The following is a 16,988-nucleotide window of genomic DNA, read 5'->3' as shown; positions in this document are numbered from 1 at the left end:
CTAAAATACCAACTTACCAAAGCATTGTGTACTTAATAAAATTAATAAGTTAGTGTTAAAAACAATTGTGTTTACGTCACCAACTTTTTACCTGACTGCAACTGGAGGACTATGTTTTTCGAACGTGGTCCTCAGAGATGTACAATAGTAGTATATGCAACTGTTACGTAATAAGAGTCCTTAAAACACAAGTGTGGTTTTATGAAACGAGGCGTAGATTACATTCGTCATAACTGTCGGAGTGACAGTGACCTCGTAATAGTCCTGTTTTTTTTATCATACATAGTTCTACGTTCTACAGACCGAGCCGGGAATACTAAGTTTTAAAATTCATATTTCATTGAAACAATTATACTCCACCAAGTACATTCGAAAGTTTTCTTACAATCGATTTGTACTTTTTGAAGTACACGAGGAGTTGCGGCTACAATATTTCAATAGGGCGGAGGAACTAAAAAATATTTTGTGTTGTATGTATGTTGTATGAGTATCATTAGCCCATTTTCATCGAAATATATAAAATAATCTCTATAATCTGTTAAATTATGTGATTTAAATTCGGATTTTGATCCGCGTACTTCGATTTTGGAGAAGCCCGATTTTTCAAGAAAAATCAAGGAAATCAAGGCAAGCGGAACAAAACCCGAATTTAAATCATAAAATTAGAATGACTGCGATAGTCTTAAACATTGAATCTGTTAAATAATTTGAAATTCAACAATCGGGACCCATTACCGAGATTTTTGAAGCGCTAGGACCCCACAGACCAAAAGGGTGTATTATTTAGATGGTGTATTATTTTGAGTTGATACTTTATTGATATACATGCGAATAGTTAGGACTACACGTCAAATAAAAGGCACAATACCAAAACAAAACATTAGGCATTTGGGATGCTATATTTATCAAAACATACATTACTTTGCTACGTCGTAGGTCGTAGATGTGCTACGGGACATATGGTACGCTTTCAATGAAGCGTAGCTTATGGATGAAGTCCAAACATTAAGACCATGTGATGTTAACCATACAAAACGGCTGACAGAATAAAACTCCACTGTTATTTGAAAAATTACCCATACAGTTGTTTGGTCAATAGTCAGTCGCAAATCGGAAAGAGGAAAAAAATTCTTAACACTATTTATAACTCATCGTCCTACCTATATATGCACTACTGTGCACAGGCCTTTTTTCAAAATGAGAGGGCTTGGTGCTTACACGGGTCCAGTGCGGATTGGGAACTACACACATACCATGAATTGTTTCGTAAGTTGTGCACTCACGGTGTTTTCCTTCACTGTAAAGCTTGTGGAAAAATTCAAATGTAATTTCAAACATGTTTTTTTTAAGCTCACGAGATGCGAGCCCGGGTTTGGAATCACGACTGGTTGACTTTTACCACAATTCCACCAATTAGGTTCACGAATTACGCTTGTTTACTATTTATAACTAACGTGGCCCGCGGTTAGCTATGGTGTCAATTTTTTTTAAACCACTTAAGTATTTACTTCTTTGTAGGTTTAAGCAAATCTTTTTCTTCGTTAGGTATAGTACGACAAAAATTCAATGCAACCCAAACTACCGCATTTGCGCAAAATGTCCTGAAAAACTCATAAATACGAAAGTAGAATCGTCAGCAAAATAATTTCCGTACCACCGCCCAGAATTGATTTCTCGCTCACAATTTATAAGATAATTGTATGCAAAGAATCATGTACCGGCCGGGGACATCCGCGGCTTAATGCTAACTCGTATTGCGATATTAATGTTATACCTAATAAACTGTTTTATACTAAATACAATACACGAACGACTTTTGCGAAGGTCGCGAACTCTAATTTTCTTTATTGCGACATCGGTTCAAAACACGCGATTAATATTATTATGGTTCATAGCTTATTTCATATTCATTATCTACTTAAACCAAAGTCCATATTACTAAGACACATTACTACTGCAAAGACATTTCAATAATATTGCTGTCTACTATTGATCATGCATGAACAACATGAATAAGATCAAAATACGGTTTACATTTCATAGCAAATATGTAAAATGTTACTAATCAAATCAGTCATGGATCATTTCATTAATTAAATCCTGCTTAACTTTAGTAAAATTTAAAAACTTGAAAGTTCTAACTTCAAAAACAACCGGTTTTTTCAGGCGTTCCAATTTTTTAAACCAACACACTGGCTGCCGGTACCTTTTTAACGAAAAAGGCATTGAACCTTCAGGAAAACCTGGAACGTGGCAGGAAGGAGTTTCGTCGCCATGGCAACTACGCAGTTGTGCCAATATACTTCCCATTTCAGGGAAAAACTATGAAGCCTTTGGACATAGACAATCTCGTCGAAGCTACGCGTTTTAAAAATGTTCCAATTCATTTGACAACTTCAGAATGCGCTGAAAGGTGCTCTGCGAATTTCGTATGTGTTTTAAAGCTTTAAATAAGATTTGTGCTATAAAATAGGAGAAAATGTCTTTCAATTTCGACAGTGGCCAGGTGAGTTCATACCTATTAAGTCTATTTTTAATACTGGTGAAGTAAATAATTTTTAGTTTGATTATACGGTCAAACTTTTGAAGCTTGTGTCACACACAATACAAGTAATATATATGTTACTTGTATTGCGCTTGTGTTGTGATTATGTTTTATATTATAACTGTAATATAAATTTTAGTTTACATTTTTTTATGCCACTTGTTGTTATTCTTTACCTTATAAGTACTTACATATTTTATATTGTCAATGATATAAAAACTCATTTAATTGTTTCGGAGGGAAAGGGTACAAAATTACAAAATACAAAATATCCATAGGACTAAAACTACTATTAAATTAAAATAACTAAATAACTAAACTTTAATTAAAAAAACCGGCCAAGAGCGTGTCGGACACGCCCAGAATAGGGTTCCGTAGCCATTACGAAAAAATTAAGTAATATTTTTCTAAGGATTTCGTATTTTCTACGGAATCTTTCAAGTTTAGTTATATTTTATATCTTAGGCTGCTATTTACTCATAAACTACTAATAATTCTCAAGCAAACTTAGCCGTTATAGTTTTCCTTGAAAGTTTGATATACTTACTACTACCCTGAATTTTTTAAAAATTTTCCACCCACCGGTTTAGATTTTAGAGGGGGTATGGGTACATATTTATGCCCTCAACTGTACTTAGGTAGTAGGTCAGTATACATAGGTAAAGTCGAGGAAACTGAATCATGTACCAGGGTGGAACCTTTTCATAATTAATTTCACAATGTTTTTTTTTGTGGTAGATGTATAGGATACCAATATAACACTAGTAGCACAAAGGTAAGCACCAAGGTCCACCCTAGTACGCAATTTAGTTTCTTTGACTACTTATGCTTAACATTGTTCATGTTAGTCCATAGTGCTTAGGTGCTGATGATGAAGACTCTACCTATAGATTTAATTATTTTAATTTCGATTACTTGTATAATCCTTAAAAACTTGGGAATGGAGGAAGGTAGGTAGGCCTAATGAACGCTTGCGCCACTAAATTCGACGAGCAATTTTATGCAAAGAATAGCTACTAGAACTATAATTATATTGCGCTCGACTCCGTCTGCAAAAACTTCCGTTATTGCTCTTCCACAGGAACTATGCTATTTTCCCAGGATCTGAAAATATCTCTATACCAATCATCTAAATCAGTTCAAGTTGACAAACAGATAGTACCGATTTTTGCTCCAAATTTCGTAATCTTTGTTATATTTTAAAAATTATTATGCCGATCAGATCACCCCTACAATCATGCTGGCTTGCTTAAAATACGTCATAATGTGTTTTAATATATATATTAAAACTTTAATTTAGGAGAAATGTTAGCCGGCGTTTGGGTAACTATGCTACTGAATTTGATTTCATTCATAATTCATACTAGGAGGCGTTTGGTGTATTTTTACCCCATCATTATCATTGCACTCTGTATTATCACTGTACGGCGTCTGACAGGAAAAGAAAAGAAAATATCGAAGTAAAAATTGAAGTTCAGTGTTGTCACTTTATTGGGAAGTGTATCGGGTACCGGGTCTTCGACCTGCAAGACATTTAAACAAAATACAGAACTGGAGCATAGTTACCCAGTGGGGGGGCAAAGTAGCCTCGTTTTACGGTAGTACAATATGCAATTTATAGCGTGGGCCTTGATACAAGATAAAACTCACTGTCCAAGTCAATACACAGTTAATCTAATACATTTTTAACCATCCAACGCGCACCTGCAACCATTACACTCGCACCCCATGAACGTTTTTTACGACAAATTGTATTTCCTTAATCCAACTTAGATACATCCAATTACATCGTAAATATCCTGTACATTTGCACATAACAATATGAGTTTTATTTTGAGCTTAATAAAGTTCCAAACACGGTAGTGCAGTCGACAATGGCAGATTGTTAAGAGGGGTGGACACTTGTTTGCGACCCGGCAATTTTTCACGGCATTGTATACAATTCTAATCCGTGTTTGACATCTCACACTACTGGTCTTTAGTTAATAGCTCTCCTTTTTCCGAACAATTGTTTTGGGCTATTCTTCTGTCGATAAAAAACAGAATCATAAACAATAAACAGTAAACACGCTTTACTTTGAGTGCAATACGTAAAATCTATTTGTGGCTGTTTTATACTATTCACATGTTCGGTTCCAATTTGTGTCTAGGCTGATGGATCCATCGGCAAGTTTGTCAACGAAAATACGTCTTATAAAATGTAGCGCGAAGTATTGCCTTGAGATAGTTTATGTCGTGGGTCGACATAAAGAGCGTGCGTGATTTATGTGCCGGAAGGCAAGGGGCGGTGTGTCGTGACTACGCACAGTACACAGTATTCAGCACGTAATTGATAATAAGAGGTATACCCAGAAATGTTATCGATAGATTTTTTTAACCCATAATCTCTGCAATAACTCATTTTTTGAGCAATTAAATTGGTTACAGATGAGCTGGTAAAATATATGTATGTGTACATGTATCTTTCAGGCAGTTTTCTTTCTAAGTGATAAACGTAAATGTAACTATAATTGTAGATAATAAATAGCCTAGTAAACAAAGCAAATCCTATTAATTGCTCTATTCACTTAAAATTACACGCCGAGTCGCGGTTATTCAGGAGTTTACTCAAGTTTGTGGTTTAGACGAAACTACTTGATTTTAGCAATTCTACTGAACTAAACGAGAAAGAAAGAAAAGAAAGAAAAATGAAGTCATTTATTCACTAATACAGAAAACACACATATACAATAAAATTTACACAATTACACACAAATTAATCATAAAAATAATACACGAAAACAAACATGAACATAGTACAATAGGATAAGATAGGTAGTAGGAGCAATTTTTAAAATTATTTTCATTGTTGGTGCGGACTTTCGACCACGGGCCCATTAATGCAGTAATATTAGGAGATTCACTTCGGAATGAGAGATAATAAGCTGGAAACTCGTATACAGCTTCATTTTGGTGTCTTCAATGTTGTCTCAAAAGTCACATTTAATCTCGTGTCCGCGTCGTAAGTTTTTGAAGGTCAAATGTCAAAAAAAACCATTTATGCAACTGTAATATAATAAGGGTCCTTAAAACACGAGTGCGTAGCCGAGTTTCATAAAAGAGTCACATGCGTCTTTTAAGACCTAATTAATTACTTACAGTTCCATACAATATTTTATCTAAATCCATATATGAAATCCTCTATCATGTGTTCCGCAAACCATTCAGAATGATCTGTATTGCAACGAGAACTACGAGCAGGTCTGTATGTCTGCCCCACGAGCTCGCCGAACTACGCCTGCTGCTCGCCGCCACGCTACCTATAGCACGCGTAGGTACTATTATAATTTATAAATCGAAATGGCCATCCATCAAATTCAATGTCATAATGCTGGTCATTATCTATAGTTTTTGATCGCATAATGGAGGATTTACTATATGGGATAGATAAACATTTATTCCTTAATGTCTAGGAAAGTACGAAACCCTCTCCTTCCAATTTTAATTAGCAGTTGTGCGGTTTTTTCGTTATATCACGCGTACACGATACACTTGTCGATTTTAATACTATGTCATGACCATGACTACTGTTTATAAGGTGGTACCTGTGTCTCGCAGGATGAAATACACTATTTTACAACCTGAAATAGTTCACCATTTGTATGCAAAAAGTTTAATCTTAGATAACGCAAATTTAAATTGAGTTTTTGTTTTGTTGTGTCTTGGAATAAACTGAAAGTGTACATTTAGTAAAGGTTTGTTATCACTGTAAGAATCTCGATGGCATGCTATTTATGATATTAGATTTGGTTTTTCAGCAGAAAAATCGTGACGGTTATCGTAAAAGTTTGTTTAGACTAAAAGAAAATAGAGCCAGAGCAATTACTCTGGCATTCTTCTATGTCATTTCAGTGTACAAACGAGGCCCAACTCTCCTCCCCCTTCCTCCCTCCTTTGTCCCCCTCCTCCTTAGGCCGGCAACGCACCCGCAGTCCTAATTATGGTCTCGCCGGAAGACCAGCGCTGACTCCACTAAAGGAGTCCGCATTTTATGCTGAGGCGGGACCATTTCGGGCGCATATATATAAGTATACATTATTATTATTTTTCTCTTTTTTAATTGTGTTTGTGTCCCGAATAAATCTTTTCATTTTCATTTTTTTCATTTCATTTTCATTTTCATAATTATGCTGTAAGTGTCCATGGGTGGCGGTGATCGCTTACCATCAGGTGACTATTTGATAAGTCTTTGGAATTAAATCAAGTATTGTAAATAATAAAATAGACAAAAATACCTTCATCTATTCAATTAATAAATTAATCGATTTACTGAACAGATTAATTATTTTGCAATTGGTTCTAGGTTTTCGCATCATTAAATGTCTGTGGTCGGCGTTTTTGTTTACCCTTTATATAAAAACCATACATCGGAAGATGATAAATCAGCAAATTGTCACCGTAGGAACAATTTCAAATATACCTACTAGGTGCCAGGGGTGTGGCTGTGGCACCCGTAACAACTTGGTTCTTACTGGGTTCCTTAATTTTTTTACGTGACGGGAGCTGTCAAGTCTGGCAAATCTTGCGTACACTGATTGCGTGGTGTTGCATCTGAAAACATAGCTAAATCACGCGTTACCACCCTCACTACCAGTTGCTTAATGAATATTTTCACTCGACGCTACTAGAAGGTGTAATATAGTATGCATTTATACAAATATTCCGCTACGTAGCAGGTACGATAGTAACAATAGATCAATCAACCAATTAATCGACAAGTTTTATATAACGAATGAAAGCTATGAAATTTGGCAGTATCTACATCAACTGTGATATCACAAATTTGATATTTCACGAAATACAATTGATCACCAGTTGCGAAACTTATCCATCAATGTTCCTAAACTTTACGTTAAAGTTATTACATCGAAAACGCAAAGAACTAAGATTTATTGGTTACTGACAAAGCCTCTAAATATAGCTTGTACCTAGCGATGACAAAAGCGACGGGGGCACGAGCGACGAATAATTACGATTATGCGTCGAATGACGCATGCCTCTGTAATTTAGAAAAGGAGAAATGAAAAGGCAAGGAACATTTCTATTTTTAGGTAGCCATTTTATGTAATCTTTAACTTTGCATTGTGACATAAAAAGTTGTAGGACGTTTTAAGCTATACGATGACTGGCTAATCATTTTTGTTATTCAGTGTCTTGAATTCGCATTTTGCAGTTTCGCCTAGTGTTTTATTGTATGAAGAAATGACAATTTAGTTACAGTTTAATATTTCGGAACATTACCTAATTTTATTTTGAAATTATTTTCTTTAATTAATTTATTCAAATAATTTACAATATTAGAACATTCCTGAGAAAGAACTCTACGCGGGATTCAGTCTTTGTCCAGAGAGTAAAGAACGTTGTGCGCATTTTTCGATTTGAGCCACATGTAATGAACCTGGCGGAAGTTAAAAAAAAATAGGCATAAATAATACTGAATGAGGGCTATCGTTTTTTGATGGTTTTTTGTCTTTCTAGATGGCGCCACTGTTGCGTGAGGTTTTTAAGTGTGGCTTTCGAAGTCTGTTATTACGGGCGTGAAAACAAAGTTTAGATTAAAATCATATTTACCTAATACACCTTAAAACCGTACCATAAAAATATCGAGCAACCACAGTGTTGCTAGTCCCGTTTTGTTCGGAAAAATATTCTAATTATAAATAAACCCGCGTAGCTCGCCCAAAAACTATGAGATTTGACATTTCGGAGACTTCAAATTCAAATTCAAATCACTTATTCAGTAAATAGGCCGCAATGGGCACTTTTAAACGTCATTTTTAAACTACCAGCGCTTTTGGAAAGACCATCATTGCCAAAAAGAATGCGCCCCAAGAAACTTGGCAGAAAGCCATTTTTTCATAATAATAGGTATAGTTACAAATAAAAAAAATCGTAAAAAATACAGTATACAATTAAAGAAAAACTTACAAAAAAAAATACAGGGATGTATGGGGTCCCTTAGTTACAAAACTAAACACTAACTATATCTACGTTCAGTGGAAGTGTAGAATGCTTCCACCGTCATAAATCTTAAAATAATAATAATTTAGTTCTGAAATTATATACATTTCAGGTCAAGTAACCATTAAGCTTTTGGATTTCGAAGGCAAGCTCACGTCTGCCGCCCCCAAAGTTAGCTCATACGCACTCATGTCATGCTCTGAAAGCAGAGCGGTACTGGTATTGTTCCGTTCCCATAAGCTCTATGGGACCTCACGCTACACTAGCGCCTCTAGCGGCGAATTCGTACGCGATGGCACTCATTGAATTGAATCCTTTTTGTATTTAGATGAAAAATTTGCCTTGGATATCCTATGCAGCAACTAACACAAGGATTAACTTGTCAAGCATAAACACTGTTTAAATAATTCTAAATTATTGCGGGCATTTATAATTTACGCAAATGGAGGCGTGATGTATGGGGTAGCAATTTGCAACCCTTCGTGAGGCGGGTTATGACGCGCGGTGACACCTGCTCGCCACGCGTGATCGCCTTTTGTTATTGTCTAGTTCTATCTAATTTATTCGTCACCACCAGCGCACGACACAGTCCTGAATGGCAGTCACATGTTCGGTAATAGAAGAGCACATCGGTAAACAGACATTGTCCTAGATGCAATGATTATATAAATAATGATACGTCATAACGACGGGATGTGTATCTATGATTCAGAAGTGGTTATTCGAATTTCTTAAAATTTCATATACCATAGTTGAGTCAGAGACCCGTCGATATGCTTACAAAAAACCCTGCTCTAAAAAACTTTTAATAAGAACTAAAAAGAAAAAAACAAGTTTTAAGTTCAACAGGCTCAAAAATACTCAGTACCTAATAAGTTACCAATGGCCGGTGTTTATGAAATGTTCAAAGTTCTTCGTTCGCATTTGAACTTTCTATGCAGAAACAACGCAACGCAACGCGGTTGGCAACGCATCTGCAATCCCCCTGGTGTTGCAGGTGTCTATGGGCGGTAGTGATCTCTTATCATCAGGAGACCCATTTGCTCGTTTGCCATCCAGTCGAATAAAAAAAAAATGTAGACTTATGAATTTACACGGGAATTATATATATTAATAATAATTGTGTGTCCCCAGTGACAATGTGTCCGTCTACGGCACGTGTTTTACACCACAGACACGTGCTCTCTCGCCATAAGTAGACTAGACACGTGGCTTTCGTCATCGAGTAATCAAAAACAAGAATTATTATTTCTGAGCATAAAATCATCAGAAACATCAGAATAGCTAGTTATGTTTTAATTTCATTCCCACGGTGGATGATTTCTGTGTGTGTCAAAATGTGGTAACTACCATGTTAACTCAACCAAGAATAATTGTTGCTAAGCTAAATAATTAATATTCCGACTTAAGGCAGACCTTACCAGTACCTGGACGTAACGGTTCCTCTAGTTGTAGGTAGGTACCATTTCACACTAAACGTCATAGTGACATCGCGTTAATTAACAAGGAAAATCGTAATGACTTTTCCTTTGAAAAGGTTCCACATTAGTTTTAGCGTAAAGGAGTAACAAACATACCAAACATACACACTCACATATGAATCGAAGTGTGAGGTGATACGAGCGAAAGGGAGGTGTGAAGAGTGATAGGAGAAATACTCACTAACCACTCACATTCAGTTCAACAGGGAGTCCACGCCGAAGCGCCTCGGCAACTGGCAGGTCCCACGATGGGCGCCAACCAGAGCCCGCCCGATGGAGATGCGACCTAATTCGAAGCCCATATGCGACGAGAATGGACACTTCTTGCCGGGCGCGCCGCGAGGCACCTCTAGGTGCTTCGGACATTATACTGGCACTTGGGACTTGCCACGGAAGATCACTAGGAAAGTCGGTGAGTAAGAACTTCTCTGCATTTCTATTTAAATACCTACCTGCTCATAAAATCGTTTAACTTCACTAAATGATTTACTTACCAACAAGCAACCAACACTAGTAACTAAGCCCAAATTTAGTCCGAAGATTCCTTTTGAAGCGTAAGCCGGGTACTAATTAAGTAAGAACGAAGGCCTTCTAAAATTAAAACTCGATTTGTCAGCGTCAGATTAATTACAAAAGAATTTGCTCCGATTCTCTTGCGTGTTCATACGTCATTCATAATATATGAACTAGTTCAATCAGAAATTACTTGCCCTCGCGAAGAAAGGTTTGAACTACTTTCAAGACTATCAATAATAACGTCAGGTTCTATTTTTGCTGGAGACCCAAAATTTAATAACAACGTATCGTCCCTGGCTGAAGTCATAAAAGACGTCATTTGTTTTAAAACGTAGTACCTTTATTCATTGGCACGCAAAATGCTTCCTACTCTGTGAGAGGGTATCGTGTTTCAGTGTAGTTTGGCGGTTGTGTTCAAATACAGTCTAAGGTGCACGCGTCGCTTTGTATCAATGTAATGTATTGAGGTTAAGGTCGATTGCTGGTACATTAATACGGGTTGTGATGACTGCACGCGAGGCATACGTTACCCTGTTGTTTTTGATACATAAATGCCATTACAAGTTGATGACGTAGGTATGCGTTTCGTAAATATCTACTCTGCCGATAGCTTTTGTGAGATAGGTATCGATGCTGCACGTGTATGATATGGTCGTCTGTTGTATTGTATCGTAACTATTATAGTACATTGTATCTTAAGGGCGGTAAATAAGGAATTACGAACGAGAGTCTATTAGAAGACAGGGCTTTAATGAGTCGATGTTCGTATTTCGAGTACCGCCCGTGCGACATACAATTGCGAGTCACATTTGCGAGTAAAATTGTATATTTGTAAGAGAAAACTAATATTTTTTCAAAAATTGCCGATACCGCTGGCTGTGCTCTTGACAGATCCAGCTCCCCGCCGCCCAAGGTAGCCTGCATGTTACAACACTGTTTACGAGCAAGTGTGATGAAAAGTATTTACATTGCGTTTTTACTGGTAGGTACCTAGTATATAGAGAACAATTAGATCGATGGGATGATGAAATAAAATAGCCTAGAGTACTCGTTTGCTGTAAATACTTGTTAGTAATAAAGTACCTGGGCAACCGAGCTTCGCTCGGGCTAAGACTCAGTAACAAGCATTTTCCCAGAGATAAAACCAAGGTAGATCGATTTTTCATTCTCGAAAACCCTTAGGTACATACCAAATTTCACCAAAATCGTTGGAGCTGTTTTCGAGATTCTGATTGAATATTGTATAGGTAGGTACACAAGAATTGCTCGTTTAAAGGTATGAGATACCTACATGAGGGGTAGTTAAATGCCAATATCTACCACTTCCTCCTGCTTGTTTTTTTTTACTTGAAGTCAAATCATAACGTAAAGTTTATAATAATAAATCCACGAGTAAAAATACAATTCGTTTTGATTCTCCAGCGGAAGAATTAGCGCGAGAGCCACCGGTCGGCAGATTCACAGATTGGCTGAATCTCCGCGTACAGAGGCCTAAAGCAGTGGCGGCAGCGCGCATGCGCCCCGGGAAACGCAGCAAGAAGGACGCCAAGAAGCCACCTGAGCCCGATGAGACGTTCAAGGTGAGCCGCGGATGCCAGACGCCGCCATTACGACTAGTTACGCTGTCAAAAAGAATTTTCGCGCGAAACGTGTTCTCTTTTCAAAAAGGTTGACAGACGATGTTATTTTGTTTTTGATGTACCTAACTTTTATTGCCAGCCTGGTGCTTCTTCAAGTCCGTAGGTACAGATTGTGTCGTGACGTGATTACCTATTATTGTCCAACGTGTTCTTTATGATTTTCGTTAACTTCAAGGGAACATAGAACAGGTTTAATGAAGTCAATTGCTCCAAGATTCTAGTGGCCTAACTCTTACCCACTGTTTAAAAGGTAATCAAGAATTAAGAAAATTAATCATTAAACAGTAGCAGTAAAACAGTGTATAAAGGATATTAGTTTATGGCCTTTTTTTATACTTACGTCGTAACTATTGTATTCATACATATTTAGCATCGCTTTTATATCACGTCAATGTCACTTGTTAAATTTGAGAATTTGACAATTTGACCTTTAATAATGACTGTAAAGTTATTGATCAAAAATTTATTTTATCAGGTAGTTTCTATCAATCAACTGAGCCATAATCTGTCAAAGTTAACGGAAATCATGGACAACACTCCGCACAGGTTTAGTTGTCTATTTGCAGTTTGTTTAGTGAAGTACTTTTGTTAGCTGCTTTTTTACTACGTCTACAATTTGTCATGCGACCACTACTAGCCCAAAAAAACCATTATTTGGCTTTCAAATGAGAGATCGGATCCCTAAAACATTTTTTGGTAACTAAACTCTTACCTTAAAGCGGCTGATAAACTCATGTCATTAATAATGAGGTTGATTACGGAATAATCTGATTAATGTCTGAGAAGATATCTTATCAACAAATCACATATCTACTCGAATTGTTTTTCTCACGTTTCCAAACAGAATTTCAATCACTTTGACAAATTTGGTTAGTTTAAAAAATCGGTTCCGTTTTATATCTAGGAAAAAGTCATACATACCTAACTTAACTACTTACTTACCTAGTCTATCTATATTAGTTTTTTATGCTAATCTTAATCTGTTATTATTAAATGTTTCAGTCATGCACACCTGATTGATAAACAACAAATAAATCCTCAATCTTATCTGCTTAAGGCTTATGTACTTTTTAATTTTTCGTTATAGAAACTTGGCTAAATGCCCGATTTCTCGTAATCTCCTTAGACGGTACCTATTGCTTTAGGGCCTTTGCACACAGAGTTTTTTAAAAGCGCTATCGATACAAACGCGATACGCACGCAAGTTGTATGGTTTCTCTATGGAAACATGCCGTTTAAAAATACACTAAGCAAGGTCACTAGTAGCCCTTTTTATAATAACCATAAATAATTGCAAAAATTAGTAGTATCGACATCATAAGCATAGGAACTGACTACGTGCTCGAAAATTGCTGAACAGACCTTATTGCTAATCATGTACTACGCTGGCTCGTGCTGAGGCACATACTTCAAACTACTTAGCAGAAAAATATTTTCAAGATTTTTGAAGTTGGTTTCAGTTTTTGTTACATTTTTTTTTAGTTTTTAGTGATTTGTAGCCAAAGTGCATCCCACAACGATTCCATTAAGCTCAAACACGGCATAGTTATATTATTTTATAACAGAATACAGGTACCTACGGTCTTCTTTATTAGGTCCAGTTCACCAAATGATACTTTCTGAATGTAAATACCTACTTGGTGTTAAAAATGACAAAATCGTTATAGGAAAAACATACAGACGAATTGAGCACCTCCTCCTTTTTTAAGAAGTCTGTTGAAAATATCTAAACACGCTTCTACGCCGTTAATAAATAATAGAGTCGTGTTCAGATATTTGGATTAGACGCAGATTGTCCTAAAGAAAATATCCTCAACGCAAAATGCCCCAAACGCAAAATACCCTAAACTTAAAACGACCTACACGTATAATGTACTACAAAATACCCTAAACGTAATTGTCCTACAATCGTAAAATGTCCTAAACGCATAAGTACTATCCAATACAAAACTGCGGCCCGCGAAAGGAACGGACAAGTCCCTACTCCCCGGCCCGTGCTGCAGGCGGTTTGCTCCGTCATGTTGTCCTCCTCGTCGGAATTGGAAATGATGAAGAACTAGTGATAACTTATGGCTGTATTCTTACTTCTCAACTTATCAGTTTACTTCGATAAGCTGTGAGACGCTTCCATAAGCAAACTCAAATACGTTTAGACTAGTAATTTTCCAATTTACGTAAGTAGTAAGAAATTACAGTAAATAAGTACACTTGAAAATTTTGCGTTAGTCGCTTACGTAACTGACTTACGTAAGTAAAACTCACAGGTGTAAAGGCGGCCATAAGCATCATGCCGTTGATAATCGTTTGTCTTTTTTCGCCTCTTCGACATTTGTGGTTGTAAGAAAGAGATAGAACTTGATACAGGCTTGCTAAGTTTTACGAACAAGGAGGTAAAAAGTTTAAATAAACAATGACTGAAATTCGGTGTGTGATTACGCCTGCAATGGTAATTGAATTACTGACGACACATTATGCCGAAATTACGTCGGTTAATTGCAGTAGATTCAGGTAGCGGTAAAATCAGCCGCGGAACTTCGGTAGTCTATTTTCGCCATGTGCCTTTTGATCCTAAACATTTTAAAGCCTAATATTAAGCTAGAATCTTTTTCCAAAATTAAAATAATCCGACTTGCCGTAACTGACTGTACAGTAGTAGCTATTATGAGAGTATTACTAAAATGTGCTAGAATTAATTAGGATATTTTGCGTTGAGGGCATTTCGCGTTTAGGGCATTTCGCGTTTAAGGTCATTTTGCGTTCGTAAAATAGGTCATTGTGCGAGGGGGACGATATTTTTGATCAAATTTTTGCTCACAAGTTTATGAACTCGGCTGTACCTTACAAAATATAATATTAGGTCGCCAGTAGTGTAGACGTTTTAAAGTAGAAGTAGATAATATCACGTAAGGTCTAATGCACGTTTGCTTTTTTTTGCAGCCAAAGGAATGCCCCATCCACAAGCACCGACCCAAAACAAAAATAGTTTACCAGCTAGATTTATAGAAGTTGCAGATTACAATTCAAGTGCACATTAATATTGTCAGATTTGATTTTTAATTCATTTTTAATAAAATACATTTTAAGAATTGTTATTTATTTGCTGACTTACTTTGTTACAATTCTTACATGTCTGTGCGTAAAGGATTCAAAAAAGGATATCAATGAAAATTATACTGAAGAAAATAATAACACAGGCGCAACCGACCTCAAAGATGACGATCCACTAGACCTGAACAAGACTCTTGAACCAGTGGATCAAGACGGCAACGGCCCTTATGTACCGGGCACATTAACAGATCCTGATAAAAGACACGACAATTACGAGCTTTTAGTCAAAGACGCTGTTGAACAAATCCACGGGCCGCAAGAAGATAAAGTAGACAAGTTCTGGAAAAAAGTCGATGACAATGCAAAAGATGACAAGCAGCAGACTATGAAATTTGCAGTTAAAAGTGAAACGCCAAAATTGCCCGCTGTTAACGTATCGCAAAACTTTCAATTTGCCAAGAAAATGCACGTTGGAAACTTGGAACATCAACCTTTGCCTGATACTTTAGGATATAGAAACATGACTAAAATAGGAGAGCACAGGGATTCCGATATAATAGTCAAGCCGTACGCAATCGGCTGGAAGGGTTATGGTGCCTCAGGACCCACATGCTGCACTAAAATGCGTGTACATAGGCCAAAAACATGTGATCCAAAGAAAACTGACGCTGAAAAGGATGGCGATAAACAAAGACCACTCACATCCGCTTCTGATTTAGGAGGCCAATCTAAGAAGCCGATGACACTAATGGATCTTGCCATTTGCTGGGACTTTAGGCCGAATGATCCAAAAAAAGAACCGAGACTTCCCAAACACATTGACGGCTCGAATGGCTCAAAAGCACCAGCTGTCTTCACAATGGTTCATACACCTAAAGAAGATCAGGAGGAACCTATCAAAACAGGCCATACAAATCCCATTTTCAATGAAAACCGATTCGTACAAGACATCGGACGGCATCCGGTACCATATTTTGAAAAAGATATGTCTAAAGCTAAAAGAAAGGATTCGTGTGAGGTGCAATATTGTCCTCAGCATAACGGCCACACAAGGGATACCAGATCAAGTTCCTCTAGCAGAAGGAATTCTGCTCAAATATCAGAAAAATCGCCATGTGACGGTATTCACGGGTGCGGTACACCAAGCGAGACAAGCCGAAAGTCCAGTCAGGACGATAGACCACTCAAACAACGCTTCATCAAAGATGCTTGGAATGATAACAGTGAAGACAAAAAGAAAAACAAACAGTACGACGTAAATCGCAACCGTAATAGTTTGGAATCATATGAAAAGACTGCACTTGCGCAAGGTAAGCTACACCAGAGCACACCGGATGAGTCTATGCTCTCCAGACGTACCACCAAAGACAGCAATATGCCTAACGGCAACGGAAAACATAAGACCTGCTTGTCGTGCAACGGAGTTAAAATTCCCCATGAAACAAAGCAAAAGGAAGATTACAAGTTTGCCTTTAAAGCTGGTAATCCAAACTCTGTGCAGAGCGGGAGTACATCCCATGATTCGAAAGGCATTAAGATTCCGAAGATGCGTCACCCATATACGAAGAAGTCTTACACAATTCCTACGCTCGCCCCGCCTTTTAGTATTTGGCGTGACGCTAATGCCACTGGCTACCCTGAGCATTGGAGGCTCGCAAGCGTTTACCAACATGCTTATAACAAGCCACCAGAGCAGAGAAGAAAACCTCTTATATCTAGCGTGTACCAGTAAAGTTATACAACTCATATATATGAATG

At 37.2% G+C, this 16,988-nt stretch overlaps 2 protein-coding genes across 3 annotated transcripts; both read left to right on the top strand.

The window, feature by feature from the left end:
- On the top strand, positions 1–15,268 carry LOC141429630 (protein Flattop). 2 transcript variants are annotated; one of them, XM_074090041.1, is made up of 4 exons: positions 1–150; positions 10,225–10,438; positions 11,965–12,122; positions 15,120–15,268. In XM_074090041.1, exons 1-4 carry the CDS (start codon positions 112–114, stop codon positions 15,183–15,185), a joined length of 477 nt encoding a protein of 158 aa, XP_073946142.1. In that variant the 5' UTR covers positions 1–111; the 3' UTR covers positions 15,186–15,268. The 2 variants fall into 2 exon arrangements, with proteins under 2 accessions (XP_073946142.1, XP_073946143.1); XM_074090042.1 differs by lacking the exon at positions 1–150 and adding an exon at positions 2,203–2,506.
- LOC141429628 (uncharacterized) lies at positions 15,222–16,962 on the top strand. The gene has a single exon (XM_074090039.1). It carries the CDS (start codon positions 15,616–15,618, stop codon positions 16,960–16,962), a length of 1,347 nt encoding a protein of 448 aa, XP_073946140.1. The 5' UTR covers positions 15,222–15,615.
- Positions 16,963–16,988: the final 26 nt, after the last annotated feature.

The sequence above is a fragment of the Choristoneura fumiferana genome, chromosome 7 (genome assembly GCF_025370935.1).
Source record: "Choristoneura fumiferana chromosome 7, NRCan_CFum_1, whole genome shotgun sequence".
In the NCBI taxonomy this organism is placed as follows: Eukaryota; Metazoa; Arthropoda; class Insecta; order Lepidoptera; family Tortricidae; genus Choristoneura; species Choristoneura fumiferana.
The sequence above is the reverse complement of the archived record's forward strand: the minus strand, read 5'-3'. Positions and strand labels throughout refer to the sequence as shown.

What these genes read in the sequence shown, in the direction of transcription:
- LOC141429628 (XM_074090039.1), top strand. Translation starts at nt 15,616, where the DNA reads ATGAAATTTGCAGTTAAAAGTGAAACGCCAAAATTGCCCGCTGTTAAC.
- LOC141429630 (XM_074090041.1), top strand. Translation starts at nt 112, where the DNA reads ATGTTTTTCGAACGTGGTCCTCAGAGATGTACAATAGTA. An exon ending in CTCAGAGATGTACAATAGTA is followed by an intron (nt 151 to 10,224) that starts GTATATGCAACT and finishes ACTCACATTCAG; the next exon opens with TTCAACAGGGAGTCCACGCC. An exon ending in AGCCCGATGAGACGTTCAAG is followed by an intron (nt 12,123 to 15,119) that starts GTGAGCCGCGGA and finishes TTTTTTTTGCAG; the next exon opens with CCAAAGGAATGCCCCATCCA.